At 46.2% G+C, this 19,605-nt stretch overlaps 1 protein-coding gene across 1 annotated transcript in view; it reads right to left on the reverse strand.

Moving 5' to 3' along the window:
* SLC25A1 (solute carrier family 25 member 1) overlaps positions 1–19,605 on the reverse strand; it is a 125,389-nt gene that overhangs the window by 22,393 nt on the left and 83,391 nt on the right. Inside the window, exons 2-4 of the mRNA XM_086942710.1 lie at positions 12,787–12,894; positions 10,636–10,735; positions 10,247–10,385 (exon numbers count right to left, since the gene is read on the reverse strand). Coding sequence (XP_086798836.1) covers positions 10,247–10,385; positions 10,636–10,735; positions 12,787–12,894 — 347 coding nt within the window. The remainder of the gene's footprint in view (positions 1–10,246; positions 10,386–10,635; positions 10,736–12,786; positions 12,895–19,605) is intronic.

The raw sequence follows: 19,605 nt of genomic DNA on the forward strand, positions 1-19,605 counted from the left end.
AAAGCATGTTATGATGTTCCAAATCTACTTAAGGTTTAGTTGATGGGCCGGGTTCGCGCAGTTACGCTAGGGTAAATAGTTATCAAGACTGGAAATACACTGAACCCAAAGGGGGCTCTGCCGAGTCGATCTTAATCTCTCGTTTTAGACTAACGTCTGAGAAAGCAAAGCGCCCGGTCGTCCCCTGTCTCTTACCTCCGTAGTCGGAGCTACACGCCGCCTCCCTGGTAACCCGGTCTCCAGCGTCAGTTAGTGAGCTGGACGAGACGGGTCTTTTTATCTGATTCGGCGGTATTATTTGATTAATTGACTTAGTACACCTGTGCTGGTCATTTGGATGAGCACAATGTGTCCGCCATTTTAGTAGTTTTTACTCGTGCGTGATAGTGCCTACAAATGAGGATGGACTCATCACGAAGAGAGACTAATTCCAAGCGGAATTGAATTATATTTATGCGAAACGCTAGCTTTTAGGAGGTTTGCACGACATTGACTTATCGAGAGTTTACAACACATAAAGATATTTTATATAGCGTCCCCGCCCGGACTTGTGTGGATTTGCTCCTAGTTTCATACATAAGTAAGCCTTAGGTATAATTACATGTATCTGATGGGTACTATGTATTTTTGTATTATAATGTAAAAAATAACCAACAATAATATTATCCATCTTTGAGTGTATTCTATTGTACCATTATAAAATGAATTTGAAGCTTTGTGCCACACCAGAGTAAACATAAGCCCTACATAATACATGATTACGAAGAAACGCCCAAAAACTACCAAAATGGCGGTCCAATCCATCGGTTTTAGAATTATAATATGCCCCGATACAAATCCACACAAGTTCGGGCGGGGACGCTATATAAAATATCTTTATGTGTTGTAAACTCTCGATAAGTCAATGTCGTGCAAACCTCCTAAAAGCTAGCGTTTCGCATAAATATAATTCAATTCCGCTTGGAATTAGTCTCTCTTCGTGATGAGTCCATCCTCATTTGTAGGCACTATCACGCACGAGTAAAAACTACTAAAATGGCGGACACATTGTGCTCATCCAAATGACCAGCACAGGTGTAGTAAGTCAATTAATCAAATAATACCGCCGAATCAGATAAAAAGACCCGTCTCGTCCAGCTCACTAACTGACGCTGGAGACCGGGTTACCAGGGAGGCGGCTTGTAGCTCCGACTACGGAGATAAGAGACGGGGGACGACCGGGCGCTTTGCTTTCTCAGACGTTAGTCTAAAACGAGAGATTAAGATCGACTCGGCAGAGCCCCCTTTGGGTTCAGTGTATTGCCAGTCTTGATAACTATTTACCCTAGCGTAACTGCGCGAACCCGGCCCATCAACTAAACCTTAAGTAGATTTGGAACATCATAACATACTTTGTTCCAAGGTAAACAAGCCTGAATTTTACCATGCAGTTTAACGCATTTTGAACATGCTTTACTCCAAACAAAACTTGCGTTATTTTTCGATGCAACTTAGCGCATCGTGATTAATTAATAGTTTTACCCATATAAAATGGAAGACAGTAATGTGTAATACCTGTACTCCACACTTATTGTTTATTTAGATAAAAGGAACCTGCTTCAAATACAAATAAAGAAGCACTCCGCTTCCATCAGGCTAAAACAAGGGCGAGGAATGGAAGGACGCCTTATCTGATGAATACCCTGAGTCCTCTTAATTGACATAAAGAAGGAAACCCAACGCTCCCACTATAAAGTACAGAGTAAGCATGCAATCATCCAGTCTTATAAGGGGCTTGCTGGTAGCTTGGTGTCTTAAATTAACACACTAATTGTACACCAAAATATCATTGTGTGTACACAGGTCACTCAAAGGAACGAAAAAGTATCATAACAGCGGATAAGATTTATCTATCCCCAGGATTTATGCTGTCACCGCAAATTGAATACTGCGAATTGTGTAAGAATTCTCCCATTTGCATTTTAGACACCATTAAACTAAATAACTTTCTGTAAATGAAAACCCTCTATGAATGTACACTAATTGATTGTTCCATATACTTTCTAGATTGAAGAATTTTACTGTAGTCCTGAGGAAGGTGTACCATCTATCTTAAACACCGAAACGCGTCGACAATTTGGCTACTTTTAATGATTGTTTACATGTAAATGTGTTGAACCTTAATGCAATGTGATTGTGTTTTTATATGCAAAACTGTTACCTATACCATGCTGCTTTCTTAAGTTTTTAATAAATATGTTTTTAAAGAAAATTATGTTTTTGAAATAATTGTGGGACATGTTAGGATATATATCATAGAGGTCAGAAAAGTTTTTGGTGTCTTACTTTATTAAGTATTTCGTGCTTTGATTTAGGAACCACAGAAAGGAACCAATTTCCCGTTTAAAGAATTCCCCTACACTGTAGCCTGCTCAAAGAAGGGTCCGAGTGTCCTTGTTTCTCTGCGACTACACAAGTCTGCGAGGCCCTCCACATTCGTAGCACATCCAGTGGTACCAACCACAACTTGCATTCTAAGATAACAAACTGGCCAACCTTGCATAGGCTGGGTTTCACACAGCTCAAACCTACCCATCAGGTACATCATCCAGTCGAGTTTCGAGCAAGACCCCCACGAAACAACAACACACTGCCACCATAATGTGCGCATGGCAAATAACTTATCTTGAGATTGACTAAAAGGCAGGGTACTGTGGTGTCAGTAGGCTGGCCAGGATACAATGAAGCCAGGACACAGTGACTCAGTAAACTAACCAGGCCTGCTCCCGCGTCACAAGTCCTGTTTATTACACGTCACACATCATCAGGATAGCACCAAGTGCTGCTAGAGGATGGGGTGCATGGATCACACTTAGAATCGCCCAGTATTGAGCATGTGCAACTCTACACTCATCCCCAAAACAGAGAACCAGTTCGAAACCTCCCCCACACCCTTGTAACGCAACCCTAAAGCCTAAAACATGGTAGTCTGCTGGGTTCTGGGGCCCTGGCTAGTACTCCACAGAGAACAAGTGCACAATCTACTTTTCAATCCATTGCAGGGGCATGGAGGTGGATCCTCGAGATAAAGGAATAAGTGGTATGTGGTCGGTGTGAACAACAAATGAGAGGACATACAAATAGAAGAGAAAATGGTGGAACTCCAATTGCTTTCCATTCTACTTGAGAATACCACTGCTCTGTGGGATGAGAGCGTGATTGACATATGTTACTGGAGCTCATTATCTCCAGTCCTATCGTGAGAGAGTTCTGCTCCAAATCCATTGGGACTGGCGTCCATTGACAGCTCATATTCTCTCGCAGGATCAAAACAAACATGTGTAGTCCCAGCCGACAGGGCATCTTTAGTGTTCTGGAATGACATCTCATGCTCTTCTTCTCCCACACCCAGCTTGCTGTCGATGCTGTAAGATCTCTGAGGGGGTAGGGAGAGCTGTCAAATTATCAATAAAACACCTGCAGTAGTTAACTATGCCCAAGAAGCTTCTCACAGCAGTTAAGGAAGTTGGGCCGTGGACTGATTGATGACCTGCTTCTTGCTGGCTGGGTCAGGGACCACTCCTTTCATGGGGAAGTGATACCCAAAAAAACTGATGTGGTGACTCAGGACATCATACTTCTACTTGCGGATCGTGAGGCCAGTTTCAGTTTCTGGAGGACTAGAGGACTTTTCCTGAGACAAGCATAGTGTTCCTCTAGTGTTGGGTCAAAAACAGCAAGATGTCACCACTCATGTTCAGGACTCCCATCAACCCCACCTCACATATAGTGTTTTGGAAAACTTCCACAGCAGCCGATATCCAGATATTCACTTTTTTGTCATGACGGAGACCAAAATGAGTGGAAAACGTATTACTATAATTGGACCCAAGGTCTAGCAAGATTAAACGATACCCCGACCAGAGGTTCATCTTGGAGAACAAGCATGCTTCTGCTATCTCACTTACCAGGTTGTTCACTGCCGGTAAATGTGTCTCTCCTTTTGATTACCAGATTTGGGGCTGCATGTCTACACAGAGTCTCACCTTCCAATGTTGTTTCAGTTTGTGGGTCACCATGATTGAGGACAGCCGGGGAATGAGTCCTTCTACTTGCTCTGTGATGTTGGCCTCTTGCAGCTTCCACAGCTCCTCTTCTACTTTGGATCATAGATGATATGCCACTCTGAAATGCCTCAGACTCCGGGCTGCACTGACTGATCACTGTGAATCTTCATCATCCTCCCCTATAGGCATGCAATCCCTCCGAAGAGCTCTTTAAAGTTTCCAAGGAGGCAGTGGCGTAACATAAGCCCCTGCAGCTCGCGCGGTGCGGGGGTGCCCTCAGAAAAAGTTCTAGGTGGTGGGCAAGAGAGGGAGGCCCCCTTGGTGTACTTTGCAGGGGGGGGCCTAAAGTTTTGTTATGCCACTGTTAGTAGGCTGTCAAGCTTTGTAGAGTGTACTTTAGTCACAAAAACATTGCCTGAGGTATTTATGTTATGAGTAGTATCTGCAATGAGCATGCCTGCCTGCGGGAGAGGTTTTGGGCATCCAAAGGCATCTATTTACACTTTGGTGGGTCTGAGGGCAGGTCGGTCTGCTATAGCCTCGTAAGCTATCTTAGTCATGATGTTGATGGAGGCCTGAGTGTCAATAATGGCAGTCACTGGCCGTTGTCCTATCAGTACTTGGCACCCAGAAGGAAAACTTGCTCAAGTCTGAAGAAGCAAGGGTTCACATGCCTTTGCATTGAATCTTTTGTTAGCCTATGCTGCGGCTGACTGGCGGGATCCTCTGGGGGTTCCAGTGCTTGGCTCCTCTTGTGGTTTTGTTTTTCCCGGTCACGTCCACGGGCCGTGATATAAGTTTGGGAGCACCCCAGCAGGGAAACAAATGGCAGACACTCCTCTGTGGCTTACTGCAGCCAAGAGGATCACATCGCCTCCCAGGTGCTGGTTGCCACTAGATGCCTCTAGTTTTTTGCTGCATTGCTGGGCATGCGTCCTAAATATACTGGTGGTTCACAGTTGGGGCGAAGCCTGTCTCTTTTGCCTCGTCGCCAATGATGTAACCTCAGCGAGCTGGCGAGGCCAGCGTGAAGCCAGGGCCCAGTGACTCATTTTGGGAGGGCAGCTCAATTTATTGTGAAGCCCACATTATCAGGATAGCACCAACAGGTACTAGAGAATGGAGAAGAGCCTCCCACACTTGGAATCACTCAGTGTTGTGCATGTGCAATAATAATACTCCAAGCACACCATGCAGGGAATAACTTTAACCAATGCCACAACAGTTAGTGGTGAACGCTGCCTTATTCAAACAGGGTTATATAACACTGTAATATTCTCCCTGCCCATTGTTCATGCGTCCTTTAGCATAAACGTAATGGTTAAGATTCTGTGTAAACATGCAAATATGCACTACAGAGTATTCCCACAGTAACAGGAAGTCCCGCCTTCTCCAGACAACACCTGGAAGGCTCCTAAAACCTGCACAAAGCTACTTTCCATGTAACAATTGTCTTATCAGAAATTAGGTCACGTCAAGAGTACAGGTACAGGAAGACTGAAGCTAAAAAGCAAAAGATCTCATCTTGTGTTCACCATTAAAGGCAGTGTGGGTTAAAGGTCACACACAAGTTACACCTGGTAGTGCTAGGTGAAATACACATGTTAGGTTTGTCATACACAAAAAACTGGCTTTACTTGTTTTTGGGAGTGTGTACAGGCAGGCGTCAGGCACTGTTCTTGGCAGGCCCTGTTTGCACAGCCTGTTTGGCAGCGATGCTGGCTCTCTGTGGACTAACACCGAAGGGGGGGACCGGGTGAGGAAAACAAAAGTATTTTCATCCGTTTCAGCACCAGCTGTAACCTGGCACAGAATGAGCCGAGTCAGGGATTATCTGGAACTTGGCTTGTGTGATATGCAGAAGCAACTTGGAAAATGGTGCTGGAAACTTTGTAAAGGTTGATCTACTTTCATGGAAGGTAATTTATTCCCTGGTTCTATTTACTGCACACATCAATAAACAGTGGGCCCGATTCACAAAGGTAAACTGAGACAAAAGTCTAACTTTACTACTTTCGGTATGCGGATAGGGCATTTACAAGTCATAATGTTACACTTTTGTATAAGTTCAACTTAAGTTTTGGTCTTAAGTTTAACTGAGACTAAAAGTCCTGGTCTCAGTTAAACTTAAGACCAAAACATAAGTTTAACTGAGACAAAAATCTAACTTCACGAATCGTAAAGGGCCTTTGTGAATACCGAAAGTCGTTAACTTTGACTTTCCTCTCAGTTTACCTTTTGAAATAGGGCCCAGTGTTTGCAACAGTGCATCATTTGTAAAAAAAAAAGTGCTGGTGCTGAAATATTTTTGTAGAGGCCGGCACTCACTTCTACCACTGGCACCGCCTTCATCTACCACTGGCGCTGCCCACCTCCACCCCTTTTACCTCTCAAAGCTGTGTGTCATTTCCCACCTGAGTTGCGCACAAGTCCAACTTCCTAAAGGAGGATTCTGGAGGTTCTTCCCAAGAATATTTTGAGAAAGCGAGTAAAATATGCAAATAATGCCTGATTAGGTAGCAGTGGCGTAACACAAGCACCCGCAGCCCCAGCGGTGCGGGGAGGCCCCAGAGCTGCATGCACCTTGGGGGGGGGCCCTCAACTTTCATTACGCCACTCTTTGGTAGTAAAAGATAGATACAATTCGGGTGCTGGGAGCCACTCGCACCCTAGGTTACTGGCGCCACTGCCCCTGCTGCACTAATGATAGCTATATACCTCAGTCTGAGCATTAGGGAATCTTGCACCCCTTGCAGTGATATACCTGTTCTCTGTGTACATAATAGTTTGTGTTGTTTCTGTCAGTTCACAACTTCAGGGAAGCCGACATCCTTAAAACAAGCAGACCCTGAATGCAACGCGCTCCCTGATTTCACCCAAACCACGGCTAGACTGCATCATGTGTTTTAAAGTCACAGACTTCGCAGAGGAGCTGCTGCCGGATTGGTACGCTCTGGCGACCCTGGCCACCTCACTCCTGCCTTTCTGAAGAGCATTGGCTAAAATCAGTGCTTTAAATGGGCCGGTATTCACCGGTACTGAGTACCGCCACTTCTCAGTGTTCTCCCCTTGAGTACCAGAACTTCTCCCTGTGTCAAGAGAGTACCGGTACGCCTAGTAGAATAGATGGGGTCAGAATCTGGGGTATGGTGTGCTACGCGCAGCGCAGGAGTTGTTGAAGAGGAAGCGTTCAGGTGGAGGGTGTCTGTGAGGCGCTCCGACAGTCAATGGCGGGTGTATTCCAGCGCTAGCTTGCTGCTGCAGCCTTACACTCGAACTGACAGCGCGACAGCACCAGGACTAAGGAGATGGGGCTTGACGACTAGAGCCCTCGATATTGGAATGATCCCGCTGCCAGTTAGAATGTAAAGCTGCAGCGTTTGAATACAGTCGCCATTGACTGTCAAGAGGGCCTAATGCCTTCGGCCAAGAGTTCACGTGCATGGTGTGCAATTCGTACTTTTTTTGCAGTTGCATATAGCGCGAACTTGGCACGAGTGCATTAAAGGTCTTTACATGAGAAGCGCAAGTTTTACATTAATGCATACTTTTTTGCTTTTATGGCACGAGGTGGTGAAATCTCAGCGTCAGCTCAACATCCTGCGATTCATGGCATATCACTTTATCTCCCCACGCCATAAAACAAAACCAGTTTCTGCATCTCGGGGCAAGTTCAGGCGATATAAAACCGCAACAAAAACCAATTACGCCCTGCATTTATTAGCCAAACTTGGCTGAAGGGCACTTATATTACAGAAGAAAATGCTGATATTGTTAAATGCCTGCCTAGAAGCCACGCCCCCGACGCCATTACCAGAACTCAAGACTCACCCCATCAATTCGGTCAGTACCAGCACTTCTCTTACAAAATGTAAAGCACTTGCTATAATAGAACAGGGTGGCAAAGGTCACTGGAATCTTATGAAACTGACAGATGCAGTAACGTCTCTGCAAACTCTCACGTCTGTTTACTGCTATTGACTTAAGCTTTTTCGATTTGGAGCTTAAAACGGTTTTTGAATGTACTAAAGCCATTTTTACCGACTCCTAAATGGCTTTGTGAATGGATACTGATTTTGTGGAACTTTATTATTAATAGAGCCCTGTTTCCTTGAAGAAAAACGTCTGCATTTAAAACATTTTTTATCATTTATAGGGAGTCACAGACATGGTGGCCCATTGATCTATGATAGCCTCCAAATCGAAGGAGCAGATATTTGTGACCAGTTCCTTGTACATCTGGCACTTCATCTTTTTAGAAATATGGGTCTAAATAAGTCCTTATTCCCTAAATGAAGTGCCAGTGGGGCCAGCTAGCAATCACAGACACAAATTCAATCCTGTGCTGCAGAAAAGGTTTCCTTCCCTAGTAAAGTAGCTCTTGGAGGCAACCTACTGTAATAAAAAGGAGAAAAACCCTATTGCAAATTACAAAACTCTCTGAAGGAATCCACAGGCTCTGCTTGCAATGGTGAATGAGAGAGGTGACCCCTCTGGTGCATTTTACCACCCTGTGGAGCTCTTGAAAAATAACTGTGCAGCCTGGGATCATGGAGTGAGCCTCAGATGGTTGGAGTAGGGGGGTGGGGGATGTAGTACTATCACAGGCTGCCCCAATTGTCTGGGGGTATTTTGTAAAAGCTGCAGGGTGTGCGCAGCAGTGCTTAATTTGAGTGGTGGTTGACGGTAGGGGCCGACAGCACTTATTTTTGGGACCAGGCTCATTTCCCGCTCAGACCTTTAACGAGTGCAAAGAGAGGGAAAACAGACAGATGGGTAAAGACAGAGGAAAAGAAAGATGGCAAATCCCTCACAAAGGGGGAAAACAGAAACTTACAAGATTGAGAAAAAAGGGCAGGACGTGCCTGGTAGTAGATTGAAAACCTACAGCCTTGGTTTTCGCCATGCTGACATTTAATTGCGTCGACCACCGGCTTCCGACCAGAGTACCGGCAACGTGCTCTTTTTTCTGTACACATTAAGCACTACAGGGAACCTGAAATGTTAGGGAGAGTGCAGTAGAGGTTGAAGGGTGTACTCAGAGTCAGAGGGTTTGTAGCAGAAATTGAGTGATGTTCCAGAAATCCGCCATTGGAAGGGAGAGAGTGATATTGAAGTAGAGAGGTTTTTCACACTTTGCCAGTAGTAGGTAGACTGTGTTCAGGGTGTATCCAGTCACCCCCAGTTGTAGAAAAATTGTTATAGTGGTTGTTGGCTGTGCTACAATGGTAGCTGGAGTATGGAAGAGGTATATGGAGTGTGCCCTGGCAGCCTCCGGAATCGGTAGCTGGAGCGGGGTAGAGGTATATGGAGTGTGCCCTTGCGGTCTCCGGCTATAGCTGGAGTGGGGCAGGGGTAACCGTGGTGCGCCCCGGCAGCCTCCAGCAGTAGCTGTAACGGGACAGGGGTATACAAGGCACGGTCCAGCCGCCTAAGGCAGTAGCTGGAACAGGGAAGGGGTATACGACGGGGCACACCCCGGCAGCCACTAGTGGTAGCTAGGAATGGGGCAGAGGTATACAGGGCGCGCCCCGGCAGCCTCCAGTGGTAGATGGAACTGGGCAGAGGCATACGGAGAGTGCCAGGCAGCCTCCAGCGGTAGCTGAAACAGGGCAGAGATATAAGGGGCGCACCTTGGCAGCCTCCAGCGGTCACTAGAACGGGGCAGAGGTATACGGGGCATGCTCCAGCAGCCTCCAGCAGTAGCTCGAGGGGGGTAGAGGTATATGGAGTGTGCCCTGGCAGCCTACAGTGGTAGAGGTATAAGGAGCGCGCCCCAGCAGCCTCCAGCGGTAGCTGGAGGGGGGTAGATGTAAATGGAGAATCCCCGGCAGCCTCCAGTGGTAGCTGGAATAGGGCAAAGGTATAAGGAGAGTGCCCCGGTAGCCACTAGCAGTAGCTGGAGTGGGGTAGAGGTATATGGAGTGTGCCCCGCAGACTCTAGTGGTAGCTGGATTGTGGTGGAGTATAGGGGGTGTGGCCTGGTAGGCTCAAGTACTTGCCAGAGTATGGTAGCAGTGTAGGTGCTGAGCCAGGCAGCTGCCATTAGTAGGGAAGAAATAGTAGACAATAAAGGGTGTGCCCCTGCAGCCTATTAATGTAAGCAAAGTGAGGTACCAATTTATGAAGGGAATGATGTATCGTTGCTGCGGGACAGAGGAAGCGCAGTTCAAGCATTGTCAGAACCAGGAAGTGATTACCTTGATAGTTTCCATTGGACACACGACGACGACGGCTTCGGCCATTCCGGCACCCAGGCCACAGATCACACTGCGCTTACTGTCCAGCTTCCCCTGGGAATCTCTCATTTGGTTACTGAGAAACTCAAACATCCCAAACCTGCAGGAGAAAGACAAAAATGTCAGAAAAGGGACCAGATGAAGGGGAGAGCCTAAGACCAGGAAGGGGTGCGTTGTGAGAGAACCATGGGAAGGACTGGACAGAGGTGAATACATGGAGAGTAAGAGGAGGAGACAGAAGGACAAGCACATGTTAGATGGGACCAATGAGACGAAACAACAGAACGACTCACAGGATATACAGGAGTCAGAGTGTAGGGTAGACTGACTGTCCTCGAGGTAAGACCCACCTGACTGCAGCCTTGGGGATGGACCCGTAGAGTAAGGAGCTGAGGCCTCGGTACAGCCCCTTCACCCCATGGCCCTGCACCGTCTGCTTCACGCAGTCACCTGGGAGGGAGAGGGCAAACACAAGCGCATCAGATGAAAGCCCCTCTGATTGGGCAATTCACCAACCAATGGCACCAGGGCTTGAGACTCCAAAACAAATGAGAGGGCCTGACATATCAGAATGAGAATTGGGGCAGAAAATTTAGAGCACATCTGGTAAGTGAGTAGAAATCAAGGAAGGACCAGGATCAGGGTGTGAGTCTAAAAGCCCAAAGAATGAGGATCACATTGTGAAAACGAGCATCAGGGAGGAACTTAGAGTCAAGGAAATTATAAAATCAAATGAAAACAAAGCATGAGTACAACAGCAGAGTATGGAGAGAGCCAGAAAGTAAGGTGTAGCGAAGTCCTTTGTGTGCAGTATTAGTTCTGGATTCATAAAATGTAGCTTCTTTATTTTCACATCTGGATGTGGTTTGATTAGAGGTTACAAGTGTGTATCTACAGGACATCCCTCTAGGAGCACAACAAACCCTGCCCAGATCAGGTCCAATCTGGTGGAGCTGGCATAACAACACTTCAAGGGACACAGCAGCAGTTCAGACGGTCTCCTGTTCACAGCGGAGCAGAGGCACATGGGAAGCAGGGAAAACAAGACAGAACAGAAGTGTTGTGTCCAGACACCAAAGGAGAAGCAGGGGAAGCAAAGGGCAGATGCAAACGAAGTGCAGCACCAAAGCTGCAGCGCGATCCCATTCCGGGAGACAGAGGAACAGACATGGGTGAGGGCCTCGCCCTTACACCTGGCAAAGAAAAGTATAATAACTGACGAAACAAGGCACCAGGGAAAGGACGGGCTTGTGAGCTGCGGATGGTACCTTGCAAAACCTGATGCTCGAGGTGCATATATGCTCAAGGTACTTTTAGTAAGGCCAGGGACATTGCATGGTAGGCCCGTACACTGGCTTCACAGTTTCTGTCTGCAGAAATACACGTTATAATGCAGATACGTTGGGTTGACATTAAGGGGGCAGATTTACTAGTTTCTTTACTAGTAGCCCCAAATGCAGTGAGAAGGGGAGAGCAGAAGAGAGTCATATTTACAGAAAGATGCCACTCGCCTCCCCTCTCCCTAGCGCAGGCACAGAAATACGCTGCTGTGCGCCACGGACACACTTTTGCACTATAATGCAAGGTGTCTACGTGAGTCTAGTATAGGTTTGGTTCTGGAAGGGAATCCATCCCTTCCAATACAAAATACCATGCTTAGACTAACTTGAAACCTTTTGTCACTTTGTATGTGTGTTGTACAGTGCAGCACACATATAAAGTCAGAAAAGAAAGGAGAAATTAAAGCATTTCTCAATCATTGAACCTATTTGAAATGGGTGCTATTATAGCCTTATAGCCACCGTAGAGGGCTATACCGGCTATTAAAGGCCCTCTCCAGCGTTAAAGGCCCCGAGCCGAAGGCGAGGGCCTTTAACAAGGGAGAGGGACTTTAATAGCGGTATAGCCCATTCACGAAGGGCTATAAGGCTATTAGAACATTCTGTCACTAGAGGACAGAATGTTCTAATTAAAAAAACAAAGCCTTTTGGAAGCGTGAGGGGATTGGAATCCCCTCAGGCTCCCTGAAGCCTTTGTTCACAGCCAGAGCTGTGAACAAAGAAACATTGGAATGTTGGAGCTCCAGGCTTCTACCAGCCATTATAAGCCCGGAGCACTCCATTGTTTTAAATGGAGCTCCCAACATTCCAATGTTCTAATTTCTCATGCTAAACCCTGTCTACTTTTTAAGTAAATAGGTTTTAGCGTCAGAAACCTTGGGTGGTTGCATAGGAACACCCACTACCCAAGGTGTGCGCCCTTGGCGCTAAGTAATGCAAAGCAGCGCACTCTACTTTCAAGTGTTTTCCAGTGGTAAACAAGTTTAGCACTGGGAAGTAAACTAGGAAAAAAAAGACATGTTGTTTTGTGTCACTTTTGTGACGTAAACACTGCGTTAGATCTTTGTAAATAGTCCCCTAAGTTATCAGATGCGAATGACAAACATGGAAAAGGCTGACCAAATGCATATGGTCAGAGGTATCTTGTCGACACACACTTACCGATGCCCTTGTAACGCGGCGGGTTGGCTTTCTCGTCCAGTTGAAGCTGTGTCTTGACATACTCGGTAGGGAATGTGATGCAGATTTCGATGCCCCCGGCGAGGCCACCTACAGAGAGCAAAACAAAAGCATTCTGTGAGATGCCAGTGTTAGGATGTGGAGGACAGACTACGTAACAAATCATGGCCAGGGGTGAGTATGGCGGGCTTCAGGCCACTGGTGGGCTGGCTACAGCGATGCATTCAGGATGCAGCCTTGATGCCCGACTAGACCTACATGGCTGCGCTATGTGAACTATGCTCTGAGAGCAAACGCGGCTCAGTGGGTCCTTAAAGCAAGAGATGCTCTGGTGACCATTTTCTGAAAGGTCAAGAGAACTGTGATACTGAGATTCCCCAAAAACTGAACCATATTAGTGTTTAATTGCACTCATTGCACATTGGATGGTGCTTCTTTAAAACAACCATTGGCAAAGCCATTAAGTTGCACCTTTGGGATTTATTGGCTTTACCAATGCCTTTTGGCGATCCTCTGCAGTATCAGGCTGACACTGTGCAGTATGGTTAAAAAAAAGGTTTTAAAAAGTCCCAATGATGCGACTGCTGCTGAGGATCGCATCATTCCACTCGCATGCACATACGCGATGAAGAAGGCAAGCGCCCCAGCGGAATTAACAGGGCGCCATTTGCTTCAATTTTTGAATTACTTGTCAAAGAAAAAAAAATGTTTTTTTTAGCACAAAAGTGCTAATTTTAAAATAAAATCGACCACGAGTGAGGGGGAGGTGGGACTGAGGAGCAAATGGGGGCAGAGATTGTGAGGGGAGAGCAACACAGGGGAGGGTGGGGGATAACCGCACACGAAGGAAAAATCATATAGCACAAGGGCGGGGTAAAGAAGAACAATTGGGTGGGAGGAGAAGCAGGTAAAAGAGGGAAACACACATTTAAGTAAAAGCAGCACAGGGGAGAAGCAAACGAAGGTGAGAACAACACAGAACACAAGGGGATTCGGAGAGAAGTATATGAAAAACAGTTAGCGGGTGGGCATTTGAGGAAAGCACACAGGAGAGAAAAGCAGAGAGCTAGAAAACACATTCACTGTCATGGAGTGGTTAATCTAAAATATGATTTTTCTCCTAAAAGTGAGCAGTGGAAGGATAGCAGCCAGCCAGTCAGAGAGATGGTAAAAAGGCTTTGTTCCAGGGGAGGGACAAACACAAGATGGACAAGTTGGAGAAGAAAAAGCCGTCAAATAAGAAGCAAGCAAATGAGAGTGACAATAAAGTCAACCAATGGTATGCAACAGGTGGGGTCTATGCCCCTGTAGGTTCTTACTAAGCTGGCAACAGGTCTTTTGCAAACACACAGATCGCTCTGTTTAGTAGGCTCGAGCTGACAACTGCACCTTACTCATGTTTATAATTACAGCAAACAGCCCTGATTTGCTATCCTCAGATGGAAGGGGGTAAAATAGAGGGTTATATATATAAAAGGAGAATATGCACATTCAGGGATAGCGCAACACAACCTCGACTTGTCATGGCAATGAGTTATTTTGCATTATCTGTTGTTACATTTTATTAGCAGCAGAGGCATGGGCACCTCTTTCATGCGGCTACAGGCCATAAAGTGGCCTGTAGTCGCTATTTCGATATTTGTCTGTGCTAGTGCTTTATTTTCAGGCAGCTCCACTCAGAAACAGAAAGAGGGAAATCTTGCTCAGTATTTTCATGCTGTACTACCCAAAAAAACAGAGCTAACTCAGAGAAAAATACAGGGTCATTTAATTCCCTTTCCACACCACAGGCACATAAAACAGGCACCGGACTCTACGCGGCACCAGCAAAGCCCACCATGATGCAGTCCTCGATCGGAGTTTAGTTGTTGTCCTTCTTACATATTCCTTTTCTTCCTTATTCTTCCACCCTTCTCCTACACACCTGTTTCCCCCTTATGTAAATTTCCCCTCCTCCTGGCAATTTCTTTGCTTGCTTTCTACATCCTCTTTCCTACCTTCTTTTACTTCCTCCCTCCTCTTGTACACCCCCTCCCTCGTGTCATCTCTTAGAAAACATATATTCTCCACAGTGCTCCATCTTTCATGAGTGAAACCGATCCTCACGGGTGATAGTACGTCTTACAAATACAAATTGCAACATAACATAGCTTATTCTTCAGCCACTGTTAGTGCAGCACGGTAGAGGGTTCCCCTTGCTCTCTGCTGCTTCACTATATTTGAGCAAGGTGGACAACCCAGGCAAGGGAAATCCCTACGAAGCACCAAGCACTCTTTTCCAGTGCAAGCACACAACCTCTGCCCAATCAAAAGCTCTAGGGACGAAGAGGCGGAGCTAAAGCTGCTCTCTCAATTGTGTGTCTTGAAGTTCTTTTTCTGTTCAGCGGTAGCTGCGCTGTCAAGCCAGACCTAAAAATAATGTGGATGTGATATCAAAGGAAGTGACAGCACAACCATGAACTCACAAGAAGTGACATCAGATCTTAAGACCTCACATATATTTAGCAGGTGTATCATGAGTACATGTGAGTATACTTAACAAATGAGATTTTGCTTTGGAGTTGAGGCAAAAAATGTGACACAAATCTGGGCCTCAACTTTTTTTAAAAACTCTTCCACAAAGAAACTGTCAACAAGGAGAAAGGTGGCGGTAAATCTGTTCTGCTTAACAGGTTGCAAAGTCTACATTTTTTAATTATCTTATAGAGTGAAGGCCTCTGCTGCAGGGAGCTTTGTATGCCCAGTAAATCTCAGGAAATAATAATAAAGGTAAAATAACTCTGGAGGTTGACACATTTGCTGGAGAGATATGTGTTTTCTTTAGTCCCAGTTTTGAATTAAAGTAGTATACAGGATTACTGTGTCTACTGCAAAGCACATCATGTAACATGCAGAACACATATTTTTAATTTATGCAGATAGGTGAGTGGTTTGCTGCTTTTAGCACAGAGATCCTTTTGTTATTTGCAGTTCATAAATCGCAATCCTTTTAAAGTAGCACAGTAAGCTATAGCTATGAAGGACATGTGACTCCTACACCTTGTTACCCTCACTGTTTCATGCAGGCCCACAGGAATTATGTGATTCTGCCGCCACTGCATTTTTAGTTGAATAGTGAATGTGCCACATTTGCCACATAATCATCATCTACTGCAGATTTTAACAAAAAATGTTGCTTCTTGCCCAAACTGATCAAAAGTTACTAAAAATGGGTTTTTTGCTGTTCAGTGGAACTTTGCAAAGGTTGACGGTTCACCTTTCAGTTGCATATTGCTGTATTTGACTGTTAAACTAGTACTAATAAGGTGAAGCCTTTGTCCAGACAGTTTTAGGATGTGTAAATATTATTAAAAAATGTACTGGTACTATCACAAAATATGCCTCATTATGCCGCATAATTTGCATATTCATGCCAACCCTGCCGCATAACTTAATACTTTGTTGCCGCATACTTCTAGTGGCCCTGTGGGTCTTATATTACACATCCTGTACATCCATTTAAACACACGATTTATTGACGATGTATAATGTGTATGTGTGATATAAAGCGCTCTGATACCCTGCATTGAGATGAGCAGCGCTAAAAGCAGCGCTTAAAACGTGGTATTTAAATTGGTATTAGTGTAAATACTGGGACAGATCAACACATCTGACATTTCCACAGTGCGTGTATACACCTTTAATACGGACACTGAACAAAGTCAAAATCATGGCTCGCTTAAGTACCTGTGAAGTAATAACAAGCTGTGTGCCTTTGTTTCCCCTCCATTACACGTCAGCTAGTTGTCAGGCTCCAGATAGCTACTAGTCAGGAGAATGAAACATAAGGAGGCCTAATGGCCAGCTGGAATTTAAAATAACAAAGCCGCCCTCACCGCCTGCATGGTACTGCTCTGAATGAAAGCAGGCATGGTGCAGGCGCTGCTGAATGTCTCCCAATGTCTGAAAATGACACAGGACAATTCATCATATTTCAGTGGGGCCCAAATTCTTGGCCAGGTTGAAGGCTTCCACCCACTGAAAATATTGTGTTGACGCCGTCTACCCGTGTTTGCCCCTGACTTATGCCCTGTTTACATATGACGCAGTTCTAAGGGAGTGGTGTGTAAGTGCAGGGTGAGCTGTGTAGTATGAGTGAAGGAGGAGTGGAGTGTGAGTTCAGGGTGCAGAGTGTGTGAGTGCAGGGTGAGCAGTGTGTGAGTGCAGGGTGAGCAGTGTGTGAGTGCAGGGTGCGCAGTGTGCGAGTGCAGGCTGAGCAGTGTGCGAGTGCAGGGTGAGCAGTGTGTGAGTGTAGGGTGAGTAGTGTGTGAGTACAGGGTGAGCGGTGTAGTATGAGTGAAGGAGGAGTGGAGTGTGAGTGCAGGGTGCAGAGTGTGTGAGTGCAGGGTGAGCAGTGTGTGAGTGCAGGGTGCGCAGTGTGCGAGTGCAGGCTGAGCAGTGTGCAAGTGCAGGGTGAGCAGTGTGTGAGTGCAGGGTGCGCAGTGTGTAAGTGCAGGGTGAGCGGTGTGTGAGTGCAGGGAGAGCGGTGTAGTATGAGTGCAGGGGGGGAGTAGAGTGTGAGCGCAGGGTGAGCGGTGTAGTATGAGTGCAGGGTGAGCAGTGTGTGAGTACAGGGTGAGCAGTGTAGTATGAGTGCAGGGGGAGTAGAGTGTGAGTGCAGGGTGCACAGTGTGTGAGTGCAGGGTGAGCAGTGTGTGAGTGCAGGGTGAGGAGTGTGTGAATGCAGGGTGAGCGGTGTAGTATGAGTGCAGGGGGAGTAGAGTGTGAGTGCAGGGTGCACAGTGTGTGAGTGCAGGGTGAGCGGTGTGTGAGTGCAGGGAGAGCGGTGTAGTATGAGTGCAGGGGGAGTAGAGTGTGAGTGCAGGGTGAGCGGTGTAGTATGAGTGCAGGGTGAGCAGTGTGTGAGTACAGGGTGAGCAGTGTAGTATGAGTGCAGGAGGAGTAGAGTGTGAGTGCAGGGTGCACAGTGTGTGAGTGCAGGGTGAGCAGTGTGTGAGTGCAGGGTGAGGAGTGTGTGAGTGCAGGGTGAGCGGTGTAGTATGAGTGCAGGGGGAGTAGAGTGTGAGTGCAGGGTGCACAGTGTGTGAGTCCAGAGTGACCAGTGTGTGAGTGCAGGTTGAGCAGCGAGTGCCTGTGCAGGATAGTTGTGAGTGCAGGGAGAGATGTGCCTTTCTGAGTTCTGGGCACAGCACATTAAAGCCAGACCTTTTGACATTACCAATGCTTGTATTGCATTTGTTTCCCTTTGACAGGTCACTCAAACCAAATGGGTCCTCTTGATGTATCATTCTTTTTTATTTGCACGTAATACACATCTTTATTTGTTAAGAGGTCAGCCACACATGGGTTACATGCTATACAAAACTTCCAGATCAAATAAAGGAAAGGAATATTCTTTGAACATTCCTCCTCCCACATGAACACTCCTCACTACAATCACTACAATCACTACACTCACTATAATCCTCCACATCAATTCCATTGCAAAATCTGCTTGATACCAACTGCGCCTTCTTTGGGGAATTCGACGCTTTTTCCCGGAGCAAGACCTCAAAACCCTGATGCAATCGCTGGTCCTCTCCAGACTGGACACTGCAATTCTCTTCTTACTGGCCTCCCCAAATCCCACCTGTCCCCCCTTAAATCTGTCCTCCACCAAGCAGCCCGTTTCATTTGTGGGGTCAAAAGAAGCGACCACATCACACCATGTTATCCACCCTTCGCTGGCTTCCCATCGAGGCTAGAGCTATCTACAAGACTGCCCGTATCACCCAAAAAGCCTTGCACTCCTCCTCTCCTCGCTACCTGGCGAATAAACTGAAACTCTCTGGAGGTTCTCTAGACCATCTCGTAATGCGGAAAATGTACTGCTTGAACCCCCCACTTTCAAGAAGGAAAGATCGATGGCTCAATCCTTTTCAGGCAACGCAGTGAGAATCTGGAACTCACTTCCGCCTCAGCTCCGGACCACGACCTCCTCCCAGACCTTCAAAACGGACCTCAAGGTTTTCCTCCTCGAAAGACACCTCCAAATCTAATTCACACCCTCTCTATCATCTGAAGGAAGACCTCCCATTATGGAAAATTCTATTCTCCATGACTATGGAAGTGCCTTCCCAGTGTGTTCTTGTGGTTGGAGTGTTTACCATTTATTGCAGTATTATCCTTCTACCTGTGTTTGGTACTCTTTTTGTAACATGCACACGTCACTTTTCTCTTGTAACACACTGTTTGCTTTAGATACTTGCACACGTGCCACCATTGCCTATGTTACGTAATGTTTGTTCTTGTGCTGGAGTGTCCTCCATTTTTTGCAGTATTATACCTCTACTTGTACTTTGTACGCTTTTGTAACCTGCACACATATCACTTTTTCCTCCTGTAATGTACCGATTGCTACCCCTTGTATTTTGGTTGCTCACTATTGTCACTTTTGCCTCATGTAACTTAATGTTTGCTTTTGTAATTTGTTCACTTGTAATTTTCTCTTCATGTAATATTACTTATCCTATTGTGAAGCGCTCTGACACCTTCGAGTAAAGTCCGCGCTATATAAAATCGCATAAATAAATATCCTTCCCCAGAAACACGTTCTCTCCTCCTTCTATTTAACTCCCCCCTCATTCCACCATCGCTCCACCCACTTCGCTTTCCAGGGCTGCAGTCTGCTGAAATTATGCTGACTCATGCAGGCGGGATCCGCACTCCCAAAGCATGACTCATCGCTACCACGGAGGGCCCAGTGATTGGCGGAAAAAGCCCACACCCCTTTAAAGAAAACACGAGCCCAACTAACCTTGA

Source organism: Lissotriton vulgaris, chromosome 11 (assembly GCF_964263255.1).
Source record: "Lissotriton vulgaris chromosome 11, aLisVul1.2, whole genome shotgun sequence".
Lineage (NCBI taxonomy): Eukaryota > Metazoa > Chordata > Amphibia > Caudata > Salamandridae > Lissotriton > Lissotriton vulgaris.